Here is a 19,727-nt window from a genome sequence, read left to right on the forward strand (position 1 = left end):
GTGTGTGTGTGTAAAAATCTACTTGTAAGATAAAGAGGTAGATTTTGTAGCACATGTCCTATCTGAAAAAAATGGAGCTCCAAAATGTCTTTGAATGGTGCGTATCATTTAGGGTAGATGTGTAGCTACTTTGAAAGAGAATATTATTTCCATGTATGAATTCAAACATTAGCACATAAGGAGCCTTCTTACTAGTTTATAATTGGCTCTTATATTTTTAAAAACTTTTAGGCACGTGAGAGGCAACCACACGTTGATGTTTCTCTCTCTTTCTCCCTTCCTTCCCCTCTGTCTAAAGAATGAATAAATAAAACATTTAAAAAAAACAAAAAAACATTTAAAGCAAGAAAATAGAGCTTATTGGTTATGGGAAGTGTAGTAGAGTTAGTACCTTTCAGTCCACGAAATATTAAAAAGGTTTAGTATTAACAGGATGTAATATACCTTAGCATTTCTTTTCCCTTTTCTACTAATTTAGAAATTAAATGAAAAGAGCCTTCTAAATTATCTCACATTCCCATTCAAGTGTCTGCTTATCATTTTCAAATTAATACAGTTGCTTTGTCTGTAAGTAGATTTGGTTCTTATCCTAAAACTTTTAATGGGTTTTCTTGTTTTCTAGTGGCCATACAAAGGACGTCCTAAAGAGAAAGGCTTCCTTTATGAGATAGTGGCCAATAAAAGAAATGGCATTGATGTGGACAAATGGGACTATCTTGCCAGGTATGCACTGAACAATTCAGAAAAGTTGGTTAAAATCTTTGTACACGTTGTACAATTTTTATTTAAGCAAACAAATAAATACAATAAAAATAAATGCTTATTGCCCTGGCTGGGGTGGCTCAGTGGACTGAGCACCGACCTGTGAACTAAAGGGCTGCTGGTTTGATTCCCAGTGTAGGGCACATGCCTGGGTTGCGGGCCACCCAGGTCCCCAGCAAGGGGTGCGCGAAATGCAACCACATATTGATGTTTCTCTACCTTTCCTTCTCCCTCCCCTCCCCTCTCTAAAAATAAATAAATAAAATCTTTAAAAAATAAGAATTAAAAAATAAATGCTTGTATAAATTTAGTATTAATATTTAAGGTACAGTTACCTTGTTGAAAAATTTTGTCTGTCTGCTTTGGAATCTTTCTAGGGACTGCCATCATCTTGGAATTCAAAATAATTTTGATTATAGGCGCTGTCTTAAGTTTGTCCGTGTCTGTAAAGTAGAAGATATGATGTGTATTTGTACTAGAGATAAGGTAAGGTATGTCCAGAGGAACAACAATGGAACAACCTAACTGGAATGGTTATTTCTAGTTTGAAATCTAGAAATAATCATTCAATAATTTAGAAAAAATCAGTATCCAGTAAATTGTCAATCTGTTTACTTCATGCTGAGAATTTATAAGTATCCTAAGGCTCTTTTCACTTGTACGATATTGTTAAATAATAATAATAAAATTATAATAGACATTTATTAAGTGTTGTACTAGGCACTGTTATAAGTGCTTTGGATGAATTAACTCAATCCTCACAACCCTATGAGATAGATACTATTATTATCCCACTTAATAGATGAGCAAATTGAAGAACAGAAAAGACATACAATTAATAAATGGCAGAACTATAATTTCAAATCAGAAAATTTGGCTCAAGTCTCATCCTTAATTACTATGTTAGTTTTTCATATAGTTAAAATAATAGTATCATTAGGTGCCTGTTAGATTTGAGTCATGTAACTAAAGAGTAGTATAATATTGTATTATAAAAGTCTTTCTTTTCAGCCCTGGCTGGGCGGGGCATCATCCTCTGAGCCAAAAGGTTGTAGATCTAATCCCTGGTCAGGGCACATACGGAAGACAACTGATTGATCTCTCTCACTCTCTCCTCCCTCCTTCCTTCCTCCCTCCCTCCCTCCCTCTTTCCCTCTGTCTTTCAAAAAAAAAAAATCAATAAACATATTCTTGGGTGAGGATTTAAAAAACAAGTCTTTCTTTTGAGAAGGAAGAATATAAGAATAATAATACCTAATTTCTAGAGTTACTGGGAAAATTAAAAAATATACTATATGTAAGATGCCTAAAACAGAACGTGCCACAGAATTAAAACATGCAATAAATTTTGGTTTCCTAAGAATGAAAGTTGCAAACCAATGAATAATTTTACTAATCTGCCTTGCCATTTTTTTAGTGGTCTCAGGGATTTTAATGAAGTAGCCTTTATATCTGCCACCATCCCTTTTTCTTGTTTTATATACTTGTCTACTAACAGGGGTAACATAACGTGATCCTACATTAATATTTATTTCATATTTTCCTGCAGGAGGTTGGGAATCTGTATGACATGTTCCATACGCGCAACTCTTTACACCGTAGAGCTTATCAACACAAAGTTAGCAACATCATTGATACAATGTAAGAAATTTGATTATTTCCCTACAAAAATTTCTATGATGCTTTGCTCTAGAGTATCATGTTGAGATTTCTAGATTAATTCAAGTGAATTTTACATGAGTAAATCTTAAACTGTTCCCTTAAATGAAACAAAACTAGCATAAAGTAAAATTAATTTAGTTGGAGGAAGAGTTGGAGAATGGATTAGAGGGGATAGATGAAGCTCAGAAAGTTGGCTGAGGCCAGACATGAAGAATTAACGCAGAGACCACTTAGGACCTCTGCACAGGCTGTCACTTTTGCACCAGATAGCAGTCATCAAGGTGCTAGAACGGATGTGGATGATTGACGTTCTGAAATTAATGACAAACATTTAATTTTAAGAATTAAGATTAATTTCCGTCTGTACCCTGTCAATTATTTATCAAAATTAATAGCAGATAGTAAAACCAACAGGATTTTCATTTCTCCCTGTTCCATTGCAGAAAAGCACAGCCTAATCTCTAATGACTAAAAGACCCCATGAGGAGTTACCAAAAGTTGGGTGTGAGTCCAGTAAACACCATGTCTCTAAAATGCCTTTAAACTGACTTAGTATAAACCTTTCATTGTTCGTGTTTGTGTTGAAGAAATTGATCTTCTTTTTCTATTCTTTCCCCATCTTTTGTCATGAGCAGACTAGTTAGAATACATTCTCCTATTTGTATGGTAGTTACTTCAGTGTAGGAGATTTTTGTTGTTGTTTTTGTTTTGTTAGTTTGTTTTTAATTTGGACCGTTAGAGAAATCAAGGTTCAAAGCCTGGTACTGCTTCTTCCTAACTTGGTGAAATAAAAATTTACTTAATTTCTGTGCCTATAAAATTAAGGCTATCTATCTTACTATTGGAAAGATTAAATAAGTCAGTGGTTATGAAGCCTGGCCGTCATGCCCGGAACACAGTAAACATGGTGCCCACAAATCACCATGCACTTACTTTGTATGATTGAGTAACAGGTGCCTCTAGAACATCGTGTCTCAAGATTTTATTTCCTTAAACTGAGAAGATTTTCTCAACTTTAAGCAAGGCCTAAGTTATATATTTAAATTTTCTCATAAGCATAAATTTTTATTGAATGGTCTTTAGGATTACAGATGCTCTCCTGAAAGCAGACCCTTACATAGAGATTACAGGCGCTGAAGGAAAAAAATACCACATTTCCACAGCAATTGATGACATGGAAGCCTTCACTAAGCTAACAGGTAAGAACTAGAAGGCAACATAGACGTTCCTTCTCAGATAAAGTGTAAGGTATCCCTTGATTGCAGATGGGTTATTTTTCAAACATTCCAATGGATTTAGCCTCTGAAGTAATTTTACACTTTTGGATTTGAGCTTTATCTCTGTTTGTACTAACAAGATAAACTTGATAAAGTTATTTCACTTCTCTGAGCCATACTTTCCTCATCTATAAAATTGGAGTAATGATACCTAACATATACTTTTATTGTGATGCTTAACTGAGGCAGAGCACCTAGCATAGTACATAGCCCATAAGTACTCAATATTTATGATTATTTAACTTATAATGTAGCTGTACTCATTCACCCCTTTAATATATTTTGTTGTTGTTGTTTTTGCAAAACAAAGAATACCAGGCACATTTCTGCACACTTCAGCAGAAACAAAATCTGCAGCGAGGGCAGGAAGGAAGAAAGGTGAAGATGTCACAGCTGGTTCTTTGATATGGAAAGTGTAGACTGGGAGATAAAAATCAGTAAAGCAGAGGAAGCAGACCAAAAAGTATATGCCAGCCGGGAGCTCTGAGTTGCAAATCATGAAACTGACTCTGTTTAAAAATAAAATGAGATAGCAATCACATAGCTTACAGAATCAGTGGGTGGCTGGAGGTTCTGAAAATGAGCCAAAAAGAACAGAGGCTGAGCCGCTTAAGACACACAGCCAAGATCACTCTACATTAGCTCCCCGTCTGGGGTGCTACTGCTGCTCCGGCTCTGCTAGATTCTGTCCGCAGCGCGCTGCCGGAGTGAAACCTAAACTGGCCTCTCTCAAGCTGTCTGTGACGAACCAACATTCTTCCACCCCGTCACAGAGTGATATTTTTGTAAAATACGATAAACACAAATTACTAAGAAAATAAAATGGTAAGGGGTTGGGGCGGGGTGGAACATACAAAAATAAGCCCCAAATTTTAATATTGAATTGACAGGCTTACCATACATTTCAATAAATGTAATCAAAAGAAACATAATATAGAAAAAAGTCTGAATTTTTAAAAGTATATGTTCTTTAAAAATATACATGTAGGCCATTTATACTGAGTCCCTTTTATACTTGTAGCTTCTTTTATAAAATAGATTCATTCATTCATTCATTCATTTATTTATTTTAGAGAGAGGAAGGGGGAGAGAGAAACATCGATTTTTTTGTTCCACTTATTTATGCATTCATTGGTTGCTTCCTGTGTGTGCCCTGACCAGAGATCGAACTCAAAACCTTGGTGTATCAGGATGGCACTCTAGCCAACTGAGCTACCCAGCCAGGGCCTACACTTATAACTTTTTAGTTCTTTTCCAGTCATAACTAAACCAAAAATTAGGAGTGAAATAGTCATTCCACATATTAAATATATTTTTACATTAAGAACACTCTATATCAATATTTAAGGTTTATAATGTGACAAGTGAGTTTGCTTCTTGATTGTTAATTAATCTGGGTTGGATTGAGGGCCGAGTTACTCACAGAGGACAATATACAGGGTCCGGCAGAAGTAACACCTGCTTGAATGTGATTGGTAATAATATGTATGTAATAACTTATAGTTTTAATTTGAACATTTCACCTGAAATGTTATGTGGTATGATTGAGTATGATATTATACAGAATTACATGCTTATGATTTTGTAATAAAAAAGAGGTGTTATTTGTAATGGACCTTATATATCTAAATTGTTTCTGTGTTTTGTTTTAATAACATAGTAAATAAACTAGTTTTCCTTTGTTATGTTAATAGGAATAGAAGAAGAGGTTGTAAAACAATTTGAGCAAGCTGGGAAGATTTATTTTTAACTTTTGTTCAAAATGAAGTAGGTGATGCATTGTTTTAAGACGTCATCTTGCCTTGGCCAGATGGCTCAGTTGGTTGGGGCATCATGCCCGTACACCAAAAGGCTATGGGTTCAATTCCTGGTCAGGGCACATACCTAGGGTGCAGGGCCTATCCCCAGTCGAGGCACATAACAGGAGTCAACCAGTTGATGTGTTTCTCTCACATCAGCGTTCCTCTCTCTTGTCTCCTTTCATCTCTCTCTAAAACCAATACACATGTCTCTGGGTAAGGATTTTTTAAAAATTATTTTTTAAAGTCATCCTCAGTCTTCATCGGAAGTGTATACAATTTATTCTATAACATTTTATTATACTTAACCTATCTTTTGGTAGAAAGAATTCTGGATTTTACAGACTTTTGAGTTATCTGATGATCCATAAAATACACATTGTAATGAGGTCTTACTGTGCATGACTATACATAGCTGTTGCTTACCATCAGAGTTCTGTAACTTGCAAACTGGCTTTTAAACCTGTTCAGTGAGAAGAGTCCACTGACTATAATGTAGCAATGTCAAGAATCTCAGACAAAAGATTAGGTCACAAGAGATTAGGAGAACAAACAGAAGACCTTTCCCACTTTCATCGTTTGAGACAGGGATACTCTCATTATTCTTGCATTTTATTCCTGGCAGTCATATAACTCATATTGTACTTATCTGTGTGATCTTGAAGGAACAGGACCATGTGAGCTTTCATTACCTTCCCTTATTTTCCAAAAGGCAACTCACTGTCTGTTTATTTTAAAATCTCTACTTATTTTTTAATTTTTTAGAATGATTTTCCACATTTTATAGTAAATGCCTGTATACTCACCACATAAATCTAGCATTTACTGAACTTACTTTACCATTTATCATTTCTTTTGTATTTTTCAAGTTTTTTTATATATATGTTATTGATTATGGTATTACAGTTGTCCCATTTTTTTCTCCCTTTTATTCCCCTGCACCTGCACTGCCCCCCGCCAGCATCCCGCCCCCCCTTACTTCATGTCCATGGATCGTACATATAAGTTCTTCTGTTTCTCCATTACCTCTACTGTTCTTTACCTCCCCCTGTCTATTTCATACCTACTAGTTATGCTTCTTGTTTCCTTTACCATTCTCACCCTGCTCCCTTCCCTTTGATCTCCATTTCTGTGATTCTGTTCCTGTTCTAGCTGTTTGCTTAGTTTGTTTTTGTTTTTGTTTTTCGGTTGAGTTGTTGATAGTTGTGAGTTTGTTGTCATTTTACTGTTCATAGTTTTTTAACTTCTTTTTCTTAGAGAAGTCCCTTTTACATTTCATATAATATGGGCTTTGTAATGATGAATTCCTTTAACTTCACCTTATCTGGGAAGCACTTTATCTGCCCTTCCATTCTAAATGATAGCTTTGCTAGGTAGAGTAATCTTGGGTATAGGTCCTTGCCTTTAATGACTTTGAATACTTCTTGCCAGCCCCTTCTTGCCTGCAAGGTTTCTTTTGAGAAATCAGCTGATAGTCTTATGGGCACCTCTTTGTATGTAACTGTCTCCTTTTCTCTTGCTGCTTTTAAGATTCTCTCCTTATCTTTAATCTTGGGTAACTTAATTATGTTGTGCCTTGGTTTGTGCTTCCTTGGGTCCAACTTCCTTGGGACTCTCTGAGCTTCCTGGATCTCCTGGAAGTCTGTTTCCTTCACCAGATTGGGGAAGTTTTCCTTCATTATTTTTTCAGATAAGTTTTAAATTTCTTCCTCTTCCTCTTCTCTTTCTGGCACCCCTATGATTTGGATGCTGGAACTTTAAAAACTCTCCCAGAGGTTCCTAAGCCTCTCCTCATTTTTTTGAATTCTTGTGTCTTCATTGTGTTTTGGTTGAATGTTTATCTCTTCCGTCTGCTCCAAATGGTTGATTTAAGTCCCGGTTTCCTTCCCTTTACTGTTGATTCCCTGTATATTTTCCTTTATTTCACTGTGCATAGTCTTCACTTTTTCTTCCATTTTGCAACCATACTCAGCCATTTCTGTGAGCATCCAGATTACCAGTGTTTTGAACTGTGCCTCTGATAGGTTGGCTATCTGTTCATCTCTTAGTTCTGTGTCTCGGCACACCTGTTAGTTGGAAAGGGTGGAGCCTTAGGTATTTGTCAGGGCGGGGCAACCCAGGTCGCTGGGTTGTGACGTTTGTGTGGGGGAGGAGTCGGAGAGGGAACAATGCTGCTTCCTTGACTCTCAGCCAGCTTTCGGTCACCTCCCCCATTAGCCACAAGCAAATTGGGCCCTTCTGTTGCTGATTCCCAGATGCAGGGGTTTGTGTAAGTTCTAGGACCCTGTGCGTCTCTCCAGCAGTCTCCTGGGAGGCTGTGAATTTCTCCCGCCTGCCGTAACCCCCACAGCTTTTTACAGCCAGAGGTTTTGAGGCTTTCTTCTACCCCACTGGAACCCTGGTTTGCAGGGTTTGTCTCACTCCCATGCTGTTTCCCCTGGTTTATCTGTATGCACATGTGGGGCCGCCCTGTCCTCTAGCTGTTGCCTTGCCACGTGTCCTCTCTGCCCCAGCTGCACATCTCCGCCCCTCCTACCAGTCTGGATGAATGGTTCCCCTTTAGCTCCTTGGTTGTCGGACTTCCATACAGTTCAATTTTCTAGCAGATCTAGTTTTTTTTTGTTGTTTTTAAAATTGTTGTCTTTCTTTTGGTTGTGTGAGGAGGCAAAATATGTCTACGCCTCCATCTTGGCCACTCATTTCTTTATCCATCTATTAATTTATCTTAATTTTAAAGTAAATTGCTGCTATGAGTACACTTTAATCCTTTAGCACACTGATTAAAATCCACTAATTACGGGTTTTTCCTTTTGATTTAAAATTTACATGTAATTTATATTAATATATAAATCTTAAGTGTACGTTTATTGCATTTTGAGAAATGCAGGACACAGAACACTATTTTCTCCTTAGAAAGTTACCTCATGCCCCTTCTTAGCCAATTCCTGCACTACTTCACCCCTGGAAGCAATCACTGTCTTTTCTAGACTTTCCTGTAAATGGAATCGTATGGTGTTTACTCTTCTATGTAAAGCTTTTTCACTCAGCATTATCTGTTTAAGATTCATACTGTATTTATTTTTATTTGCTGAGTAATAGCCCATCATATGAATATGGCACAGTTTGTTTATCTGTTCTCTACTTCCTGAATTCTTATTTCTGGTAAATATTCAGCTTATCTGGATGTGGCATCTTAAGCATTGCATATGTTAACCCACTGTCTTAGGGAACCATTTTCTCACCTTGGCCTTGATCCCTCAATATTCCTAAGCAGTAGGTGGACCTTCCCCTTTTAGGTGGACCTTCCCCTTTTCTCCCTTCTTCTGCAAGCTCCCCACCCCAACATCTCTTAAATTAAATTGGAATTATAGAATGTTAAATTTAAAAGGAACTTAGAGATCATCTACTTAACACTTCTTTTTTTCTAAGTGCTTTTTTTGTTTAAGATTTTATTTATTTATTTTCAGAAATCAGGAAATGGGAGAAGAGAAACAGAAATATCAATGTGCAAAAGAAACATTGATAGGTCGCATTTAGCGCACCCCCCACCAGGAACCTGGTCCACATCCCGGACATGTACCCTGACTGGGAACTGAACCAGTGACCCTTCAGTTCACAGGCCAGCACTCAATCCACTAAGCTACACCAGCCAGAGCTAAAACTTCCTAAATTAGGAGACCAAGGCCCAATAAGGGAAAGGCATTTTTTACCTAATAAACAGCAAAGTTAAACCAAGTCTTCTGACTCCCAAGTTGAATGTTGTTTACACTGTTTGTTTGTTTAAGATTTTATTTATTTATTTTTAGAGAGAGGAAGGGAGGGAAACATCAATGTGTGGTTGCATTTTGCCCGCCACCTGCTGGGCACCTGGCCTGCAGCCCAGGCATGTGCCCTACACTGGGAATCGAACCAGTGACCCTTTGGTTCGCAGGCCAGTTCTCAATCCACTGAACCACACCAGCTAGGGCTGTTTACACTCTTTCAGAGTAATATCTTAGCCATGAAATTTAATAAGCAGGCAGTTTTCTTTACATAACTCTTTTCTGAAATCATGTGGAACAAATAGAACTCTTGTATATGGCTGGTGGGTATGAAAATGGTACAGCCACTTTGAAGAAATTTGACATTTTTTAAATAAAAAAAAAATCCATTTTTCCTGTGATTCACTAATCCCTCTTCTACCTACTTACCTAACCAAAATGAAAATAAAGTCCCCCAAAAAACCTGTACCTGGTATAAGATGAAAGGCATAAGGTATCAGTAGAGCTCCACGGTAATCAAAGGAAGGAGGAATTACATCTCTGGTTTGGGTGGACTGGGGACAGTTTCACAGTGAGATGTCTTTTGAGATGAACCTCAGGTTTTTAAGAGGCGAGGTTCTAGCCCTGGCTGGTGTGGCTCAGTGGACTGAGTGCCGGCCTGCAAACCAGAGGGTGGCCGGTCCAATTCCCAGTCAAGGCCCATGCCTGGGTTACAGGCCAGGTCCCCAGTAGGGGGCGCCCAAGAGACAACCACCCATTGATCCTCTTTTCCCCTCCCTTCCCCCACTCTCTAAAAATAAATAAATAAAATATTTATATAAAAAAAGTGAGATTCTGTGATGGGAAAGCATTTTATTAATTCAGTTGGGAATAAGGTAGATAAAATCAAGGATTAGAAAAGTGTGGTCTTAGTTAAAATTGCTCTGTTTTTGAAACTATGGGTATAGTATATAAAGAGTAAAGGAAGCCCTGACTGGTGTGGCTCAGTAGATTGGGTGTTCTCCCACAAACCAAAGGGTTACCAGTTTCATTCCCAGCACATGCCTGGGAGTGTGCAAGGAGCAACCAATCAATGTTTCTCTCGCACATCGATGTTCCTCTCCGTCTCTTTATCCTTCCCTTCCCCTTTCTCTAAATATAAACAAATATAATTTTTTTTTAAAGAATAAATGAAAGCTGAAGATGGACAGATGTTTGTGGAAAGCATTAATGGACAGGGTGAGGAATATGTTAACCATAGACTGAGTAGGGAAACATGTATACACACAAGTGAGTTGAATGACATAAAGTTGCTAACATTTTATTTTGTCAAGAAAAGACATTTTAATAAAACTCATTTCATTAAATGCAATAATGAATCCTGTCAAGGAATGCTGATGAGTGCTCATTGGTTGAAAACTTACTAGAAAAATCTTACAGTCCCAAATATCACCTTATAGATTATTTAATTACAAAGAGAAAATACATTTATAATAGAGGAAGCTGGAAATTATTGCCTTAGTCAGTGAATGGAGCTTAACATAACCAATAATGGTAACAAAGCTCCTAGGTGACACCTGATGTGATCCATTGAGCCCGGCACAGTCCCAATACAGTGTTCCTGACAACAGGGCTTAACATGAATCTAATGGTAAAGAAACAACTGGACAAGTTCAAAGTGTGGGGCATTTTACAGGATGATTGCCTGAACTTTTCTAAAATGTCCACATCATGAAAAATAAGAAGCCAGAGGAATTATTCTAGTTCTAGATTAAAAGAGACTAAAAAAACATAACAACTAACGTCATCCATGATACTGATTGGTTTCTCTTCCCAACAACAAAAACCCATCAATTCAATTGTTGGAACAATTGAGCTAATTTGGACATGTGTGATATTGACATATCAGTGTTAAATTTTTTGGCATGATTATAGTTATGTAGAAGAATGTTCTTGTTCTTGGGAGATACATGCTGAAATATTTGGGAGTGAAGGGTCTTGATGTCTGTAATTTTCAGATGTTTCCTTGAAAAACTTCTGCGCACATGCACCCACACGGAGAAAGTATGAATATGAGGGGAAAATGTTAACAGTTGTTGAATTTAGGGGAAAGGTATTCTATTTTGAAATTTTTTGAAATAAAAAATTGGAGGAAAAAGAAACTACCTTCTACTGTCATCATGAAATACAACTTTTAAAAAAAAAGTTCACATCACTTAGCTTTAACAGTTATTAACACATAAGAATTTTGCTTCATCCCTCACACCGATCAAATACTGGACCATTTTGAAGCAGATATCAGGTATAATTTTGTAATTACTTAAGTATCATTCTTTTTAAACAAAACAAAACAAAACAAAAATTAACATACCCCTACGTACCCATAAACCAGCCTCAGATCATCAACTCTGGTTCAATCTTGTTTCATATCCGCTCTTTCCCACTCACTAGATTACCTTGAAGCAAATCCAAGACATTGATTGAAACATTTTTACAAAGACTTTATCACTTCAGTCCTTAGAAAAATTGCTTTTCACAGTGTTATAATCACAGTGTGTCTACACTTGTAAACTGCTTGAAATCGCTGCAGAGGTACAGCAAGGTAGGAGTCTATAAATCGTGTTTATTTTTTCCATTTTAATATAACTGAAATTTCATCAAATTGGCAGATAACATTTTTCTGGAGATTTTATACTCTACTGATCCCCAATTGGAGGAAGCACGAGAGATTTTAAAAAAAATTGAACACCGTCATCTGTACAAGTACGTGGGTCAGACTCAGCCAGCCAACCAGAGAATTGAAAGGGTAAGTTAAGTGGTCAAGCATCTTCCATGAGTGAAAGGTCCTCTGTCCTCCCTGAGGAAAACCATTAACCTGCCACCATATCATGATTCTGTTCTAAGCTCTTTACATTTATTCTCACTTAATCTCTTTTACATTAATACACTGTTCTTAGATCTGTCTTGTAGATGAAAGAAACTGAGGCTTGGGAAGTGATTAAATAACATGCCCATGGAAGCACAGGTAGTGGGCCAGGATTCAAAGCCAAGTCACACTTACTCTCAGATTGAGGTACTTGCATGGGCTTCATTGAAACCTTAAGAACCTGCTACTACCTAACTTTTTTTTCACAGTTTATCAGGTTCTCCCAGATGACAAATGCTTATATTTTTTTAGTTTACATATCCGTTTTCCTCTCCTGCTTGTTGAAGATTCACTCTTCACCAGCAAATGAATAACGTGAGCCAAACTGATAACCACACCCTATTTTTAATGCTTCCTTGGGTTATACTTTATTTCCTCTTGTTTACTAATAGGCTAATGCCACATTTTTTATTTTTTTAATGCCATATTTTTTAAAATGTGGAAATCCTGTTATGAAAATCACTCTATTATGATTTGATTAAAGGATGGTATAGGCACATTTCTCATGTTTCCTGCATGACTCAAATTAGTAGATAATTAAACATAAAGGGTCCTTGCATAGCACCATTTTGTAATACACTGTTTTCTATTAGCTTAGTTAGAGACGGGAAATTGTGACTGAAAGAAGGAAAGTGTAGAACTGTGCTGTCCAATCACTAGCCACTGGTCACACGGGGTTAAAGTACCATTTTCAGAGAGAGAACACCTCTTCATGGCACAATTACTTAATGGTAGAGAACTGGAGTTCAAACCTGAGGAGTCTTATCTTTTCTAGGAAGAGTATAAAAATCTTCCAAAAGAGGTTGCTGATACCAAACCTAAGGACTTAAAGCCTGGAACTAAACTGAAGGCCGAAGATATCATAGTGGATGTAAGTAGATCACCTGATAATATACTAAGTAAAGAATTTTTTAAAGAATAAATCTCCCTCCCCCATTATAAAAAAAGTATGTGTTCATTATGGAAAATTTGGAAAATATAGAAAGATAGAAGGAAAGAAAAGAATCAGAGTTCTACTCCTTTGAAATCTTGGGACTCTGTTCCCTATATATTTTTTTCATAAGGTTCTCTTTTGTTATTTTCTTGTTGATGCATCTTTGAGTGAAGGGCAGTCTCTCAGAAACCATCCTTTGCCAAGTGATATGATGGGTGAACTGCCCTTGGACCCACTCTCTGTTCACTTGGCTGCATATTAAAGTGCCTCAGATTTGCAGATCAGGCCGCAGTTTCCACTTTCATTACATGAGGTTCCACTAGAATAAAGGGATCTCACATCCCGACTTCCTGAGACTCTGAAAGACTTCAGTCCTCATAATGTTTTCCTGGCTCTCGTGTGTCTGCCATTGCCCTCAGCGCATTACTGGGGGACTCCGTCTCCCCCAACACGGTGCAGTACTACTACTCACTCCCCTACCTCCCATTTGGTTTTTCTCTCAAAGTGCAGTTGCCTAGCTGGGGTGTCCAACCTTTCGGTATCTCTGGGCCACACTAGAAGAAGAGAGTTGTTTTGGGTCACACATTAAATACACAAACACTAATGGGCAAAAAGCAGGTGTTCAATAAATTTACGATTTTGTGTTGGACCGCCTTCATAGTCATCTGGGCCTCATGCGGCCCAAGGACCGCGGGTTGGACACCCCTGGTAATGGATATAGGGTCTCTCACAATATAAGCTCCTCTTATCATCTGTTCTTTTCTGGACTGTCATTGCTGCATTACTATGCTTTTGCCCCTTACTTCATTTCCAGTCTCTCGCTCTCCCAAACCTATCCATGAAACCCTTTCGCATTTCACTTTGTAATCAGCAAACTCTACTGTTGCGTCAGCCTCTTGACTAACTAGCTCTCTGTCTGGGTTGCAGCCTAGCTGTCCCTGAGAACCTGGTTTCCCTGCAGCTCATTCAGGAAAAGTACTTTCCTCAGGGTTAGGACAGATTCCTGTTCATCAGTCCTTGTGTTCCCTAGCACCTCCCACATCAAGACCCTATGCAAGATCCCTGCTCCTCTGAGACTGACATCCTCAAGCCATCTATTGCCCTCTTGTTGAAGATTTTGGCGCAGTTTAGAGTCTTCCTGTCTACTCCAATTCCTGCCATTATCCTCAATGACCTCAGCCAGCTCTCAGCATGTTACACTCTGAACCTTATCGACACTCAAAAATACCCTCCCTCTAAAAATCACCTATTTCAGCATTCCTTTTGTGTCCACAAATCTCTCTCTTGTACGCTTCTTCTTAGCTCATCAGTACCTCCAGTTGATTGTCTCCTTATGTCCAGCTTGTCCATAACTTTCTATTTTCATTTCTCCTCCAACCTGACTAAGATTCTGTGTTCCATTAATGCAGTCATTTTCTGCTGTTAACCTCAATTCTCTTGTCTGTCTTTGCATCTACTTAGTATAAGTCCGATTGACATTTCATGGTCGCCAGCCTTAGCTGGGCCCTCTGAATCTTCCTAGCAGGCTTAGTGCAATTCTCCAGTCTCCATAATGACTTCCAAACCATCCTCATTCCTCTCAGACCTCCAGCACTGCTCCCCAACCCCAGCTGTATTCACCCTCAGTGACTAACCCCACCATGGCTCGCTCTTCAGAGATAAAACACAGGTCATGAGGTAGGAACTCCCTCAACTGACACTATCAAATAAGTAAGCCTGCCTCCATCTGCAGCTGTGCTCAGCCTTCCTCTGGTACAATGGGGGAATGTCTCACTTCTTATCAAAAGTAATCCTACTTGTGATCTAGACCAAGGCTCTCCAACAGAACTTTCTGATGGAAATGTTCTATATGTACATATCTATACTGTCCATTTTGGTAGTCACCAGCCACACATGGTTACTGAGCATTTGAAATGTGGCTACTGCAACTGAAGAACTAAATTTTTTATTGTATTTGATGTTAATAATTTGAAATTTAAAAAGCCATATGTGGCTAGTGGCTACCACATTCGGTATTGTAGCCATAGAGCCATTCACCTCAGCACTTCTGTGGAACCTTATGGAATTGATTGTCTCCTCTCTCTGACCTTCCCATCAGCAGTTAAACAGACGTTCATCAGGTTAAGAAGATGACAAGCACTACCCGATAGCTGTCTCCCCTCCCTTAACCTTTCCTGGGTACCATATTTCTCTCTCTTGTGTCTTCTTTATTATTATTATTTCTTTTTCATTTTTTTAAAAAAATACAGTCTCTATTTGGCTGCTTCTGTATATTCTTAGTTTTAGAACTTCTGTCCAGCTAAACTTCAAGCAGTTCTCCATAGAGGCGGTTCTGGGGTTTAGTTGGAATTTTGAAGTGGTTGTGGAAGGAGGCAAGCACGGCATTTACCTGCTCCGCCACCTTGACTGGAAGCCTCTCCTGTCTTCTTAACAACCAAACTTCTAAAGAGTTGTCTTTTTCATTTCTTATTTCCTTATGAACCTTTTTTCTGTTGCCATCACTACACAAAAATTATTCTCACCAAGATCACCAATGACTCCAGTGTTACTACACCCAGCAGACAGTTTTTGTCTGCTCTGCCCTGGAGCTGTTTCTTCTGCCTGGAATTCTTTTCTTTCCTTCCTAGGCCTGGTTAATTCCTGCTCACTTAGTAATTCATTGGTCAATCCCCGAGAGTTCCAGACGACTAGGTTCCCTGGTTACAAACTTTCATGGCACCACTTGCTTTATCTTGGTAGCTCTTATAACAAATGAGGTTAAATAATTACTCAGACAATTGTTTGTTGAACCTCAGTCTAGGTCATATGGTCTGTGGCAGAGCTGCGATCCTATCAGGTTTCCTTACTGTATCTTTAGTGCCTACCACGGTGTCTATTAGTAGTAGTTGTTGACTTTATACCCTACTTATGTTGAAAGTGCAAATTCCCCTCCCCCACCCATATTTCAAGACCAAATCCCTATGGGTTACGTACCATTTTTATTCCACTATAAGCAGATTTTCCAGTGCTCTTCTGAACCTTCAGAGAGCCCTGCTCTATTTCTTGTGATATCCCTACAGCCCAGAATTGAATTCTCATTGTTATTAAATATGTAAGTGATCATTTATTTCTTGCTATTATTGAGGTTATCAACATGGATTATGGAATGAAAGACAAGAATCCTATTGATCATGTTCACTTCTATTCTAAGACTGACTACCGCGAAGCCAAAAAGATTACTAAAAATCAGGTAACTACTTAGGTTTAAAAAACCAGAAAAAAAGGACTATAGTGGCATTTGGAAAATCTTTACAGTATATTTGCATTTTACATGCAGGTGAGGTCTAAAGTCAATTCATATGGTTAAAAAAAAAAGAAGAAAAGAATAAACTTACCTTTAAAATTCAAGTATACCTGATTTTACATAAGCTAGACCACCTTAACAGCCAGTTTTTCCTCTTTGCTGAACCTAAATAAAAGCATTGTTTTTAGTGTAAGGGCCAGGTTATTAATCTGTTGGGAAGGGAATGTTGTATGGGTGAAGTCATGTAGGTTAAATGGGCTTATTTTCCTATCTTTTATATGACAGTCTGTGGTTTACATACAATTATACAATGTAAACCTTTAGCTTTTTATTAACTGAACGCACAAATTATAGGGCATTTTGCAATATGGAAACTACCATGAATTGTTTTCTTTGGATTATAATTAGGATAAAATAACAAAGCAATGTGGTGCTTTTAATATAACATCAAGAATGGAACTCAATGGCTGGTGTGGCTCAGTGGATTGGGTGCTGGCCTGCAAATGAAAGAATGGAAGTTAGAAACAACTAATCTCTCTTTAATGTGTGAATTCAAAGTGACAGTGGAATCTTTTCTTCTTTAAAAAGGTTTCATGCCTTCTGCCAGAGAGATTTGCAGAACAGCGAATTCGAGTGTATTGTAAGAAGATGGATGACAAGAGTGTGCAAGCTACACGACAACATTTTGTAACTTGGTGCGAAAACAGAAATTTCCCTGTGCCACAGGTGGGTGCCTTCTTATTAACTTACTTTGCAAAATTTTTACTATTTAAGTAAAAACCAAAAGAGATCCTTGCATCCCTCTGAAAAGTTCTCACTTAAATTATATTTTATTTGAAACTCAGTTTACTGAAACTTGTAGACAGTTTAAATTCTCAAGAGTGAGAGAGTGGAGAGGGAGTGGAGCCAAGCCATGGTTGCCAATCCTGTAGAGAATGTTGTTAAAGTTATCCTTCATTGATGCACACATAGTAGATGCCTGGCACAGAGGAAGTGACCACTCAAGATTTGTAGACTGAATGCAGATAATTAACAGGCAGGTGGGAAACAGCATTTTACTTCCCAGTCTAGGACACTCTCTCACAACATCATAGCTGCCTTTTCCCCCCATGAATTGGACCCTAAAGGAAACAAAAATGAAAGGTGAGGCGTGAAAGAGTAGCTCAGTACATTAGTTCTGTCTCAGGTGCCAGGCGGAGTGGTCCAGGTGACTTGTCAGGATTCAGAGTTGGGAGAAGAGACAGAAAAGCCTCCTGAAGGAGGGAGGATCCTGCCCGATCTAGACGGCCAATTGTGTTTATGAACCGTGGACATACTGGGCCATGGGAACAACACAAAAGCATGGAAGTGGAGCAAGCAGACTGTGTCTGGGAGGACCATGGAGAGACCTGCTGGCTGGGGTAGAAAATTCTTACTTTTGAGTAGTGAGAAGTTACAAGAGGAGAGTGGACTAGATTATGGAGAATCTTGGATAATCAGCTAAGAAAGATCTTTTTTTCTTATGTACAGTTGGGAGGGAATCAAGAGTATTCAGGGCTTACCATGCTGCTGTCACTGTTATTTACTTCTTTGTGGGTCTTGTCCAACTAGAGTGAGACCCATGGGAATAAGGAGGGAAGGATGTCTTCTGTCTTTAATACCATAACACCTAAGGAAACTAAATCACTCACTAAGGAAGAAAACTCTAGCGGCAGATGGATTGGAACCTGGAGAGACTGGGAGCAGAGAGGCAAGAGGCTATTGAAGCTCAGCCATTGTTGCAATAACTACCTTAAGTCTAGATACATTCACTCATTGGATGAGTACTTTTGCCTGGTCCTGTGTTAGGTACCGCCGATGGAACAGTACCTAGAACAGACATAGTTCCCACAGGTCTCACTCCAGCTGGGGATAACAGACACAAAATTAATCACAGTTCAAGTGATGTGGCTAATGCTTTGGGGTGGGGGGCAGCACGTTCGGAGCCTTAGAGGATATAAAGGAGGAGCATTTAAGCCAGGCTTGGCTGGTTTGGAAAAGCTTATTTAAAGGAGGCTTTAGGATCTGAGACCTGAAGGATGGATGAGAAGACGGGAAGGGGAGGCCCAAAGATGGGAGAGAACACGGCGCATTGAGGAGAGGGCTCTTGGGCCCCGGGCCAAACCCTGTCATCCATGAGCAGTGGGAGCCACTGAAGTGTTTTCAGCAGGAGACTGACATGTTCAGGTTTGCATTTATAAACTCAAAGTTGAAACTAGAATGAAACTAGAATGGTTAGAAATAAGGACATTTGGTAGATATTGAGACGGATCTGAAGACAAATACTGTCAGCTTTGAGATAGGCAGATCTTCCAAATATGATTATCATGGCAATTGAATGGCTGCTTTCTATAATTCTCTCAAGGCAGATCCAATGTAATTCAGACGAAGAAATTTTAACATAGGGGCCAATATACAAACTTTTTGGCAGAACTAAACAAGTAAATAGGGGCCATTTGAGACAACAGCAGGAACTGGCTACCACTTCTAAGGTGTGAGGCGGGAGTCCAGGTGCTGGGGTCACCTGCAGAAGCTAGAGACACTGAAGAGTCACAGCCCCTGCTGCCTGTGCCAGAGGGGGAGGGGAATGTCCAGTTCCTATTTCCCAGCCTTCCACTAGTGCCTCCCACTGGCCAAACCTAACTGGAAGCCAGCGGGTCACAAGCTGGGGACTGTAGTTTATGAGAGCAGCTCCTCTCGCAGAGCCGAGCGGAGGAGAGGTGACGGGATCGGAGAGTGAACAGGCAGAGGGGCGCAGCGCTCAGCCGCAGCCGGCGCACTCCCAGGGCCATCAGCCTCTCCGAGGTCCTGTGGCCTCATCGAACCTGAAAGAATCCATTCACAAACTCAAGAATGGATTCGGGTGGAGTCAGTTATTAACACGCCTTGCTTCCTGCACAATTTGTCATAGTGTCACTTCACTTTGAGGCCATTCTTACCTTGCGTGGGGTCTACACTGACAGGCCAGAGGTATAGCTTTGTAGAGAGAAGTTCAAGTTCTGTAGGTACATACTGTCCTTCCCTTTTTTTTGCCATCTTATAGACCAGGGCCGTGTGTTGTTTAGGGGACCAGGCAAGGGAGAAGCAGGGGTCCAGTGAAGTCCCTCTTTCTCCTGGAAGAACAGGACAGTTTACATTCTGTGAAGGTGCATGAAGGGAGAGGACCGTGGACCCAGGCAGTGTGCTGCTCCTGGCCGTCTTGGAAAAGAATAGGCCTGGTGGCCTTTGCTTCTTATCTCCTTAGGACTGTGGTGTTTCTGATTTGACCCAAGCACAGGACACATATAATATGGAGTTTCCCAAGAGTAAATAGTTCTGGAAGGAAT

The 19,727-nt window shown here is 39.1% G+C and overlaps 1 protein-coding gene across 1 annotated transcript in view; it reads left to right on the forward strand.

Moving 5' to 3' along the window:
• Positions 1–19,727, forward strand: part of SAMHD1 (SAM and HD domain containing deoxynucleoside triphosphate triphosphohydrolase 1) — a 48,130-nt gene that overhangs the window by 26,255 nt on the left and 2,148 nt on the right. Inside the window, exons 8-15 of the mRNA XM_054573787.1 lie at positions 623–723; positions 1,140–1,248; positions 2,312–2,403; positions 3,508–3,623; positions 11,910–12,046; positions 12,942–13,037; positions 16,225–16,329; positions 16,972–17,109. Coding sequence (XP_054429762.1) covers positions 623–723; positions 1,140–1,248; positions 2,312–2,403; positions 3,508–3,623; positions 11,910–12,046; positions 12,942–13,037; positions 16,225–16,329; positions 16,972–17,109 — 894 coding nt within the window. The remainder of the gene's footprint in view (positions 1–622; positions 724–1,139; positions 1,249–2,311; positions 2,404–3,507; positions 3,624–11,909; positions 12,047–12,941; positions 13,038–16,224; positions 16,330–16,971; positions 17,110–19,727) is intronic.

This window comes from Pteronotus mesoamericanus, unplaced genomic scaffold (assembly GCF_021234165.1).
Source record: "Pteronotus mesoamericanus isolate MK-2021 breed Mesoamerican mustached bat unplaced genomic scaffold, CSHL_Meso_final contig_25, whole genome shotgun sequence".
Lineage (NCBI taxonomy): Eukaryota > Metazoa > Chordata > Mammalia > Chiroptera > Mormoopidae > Pteronotus > Pteronotus mesoamericanus.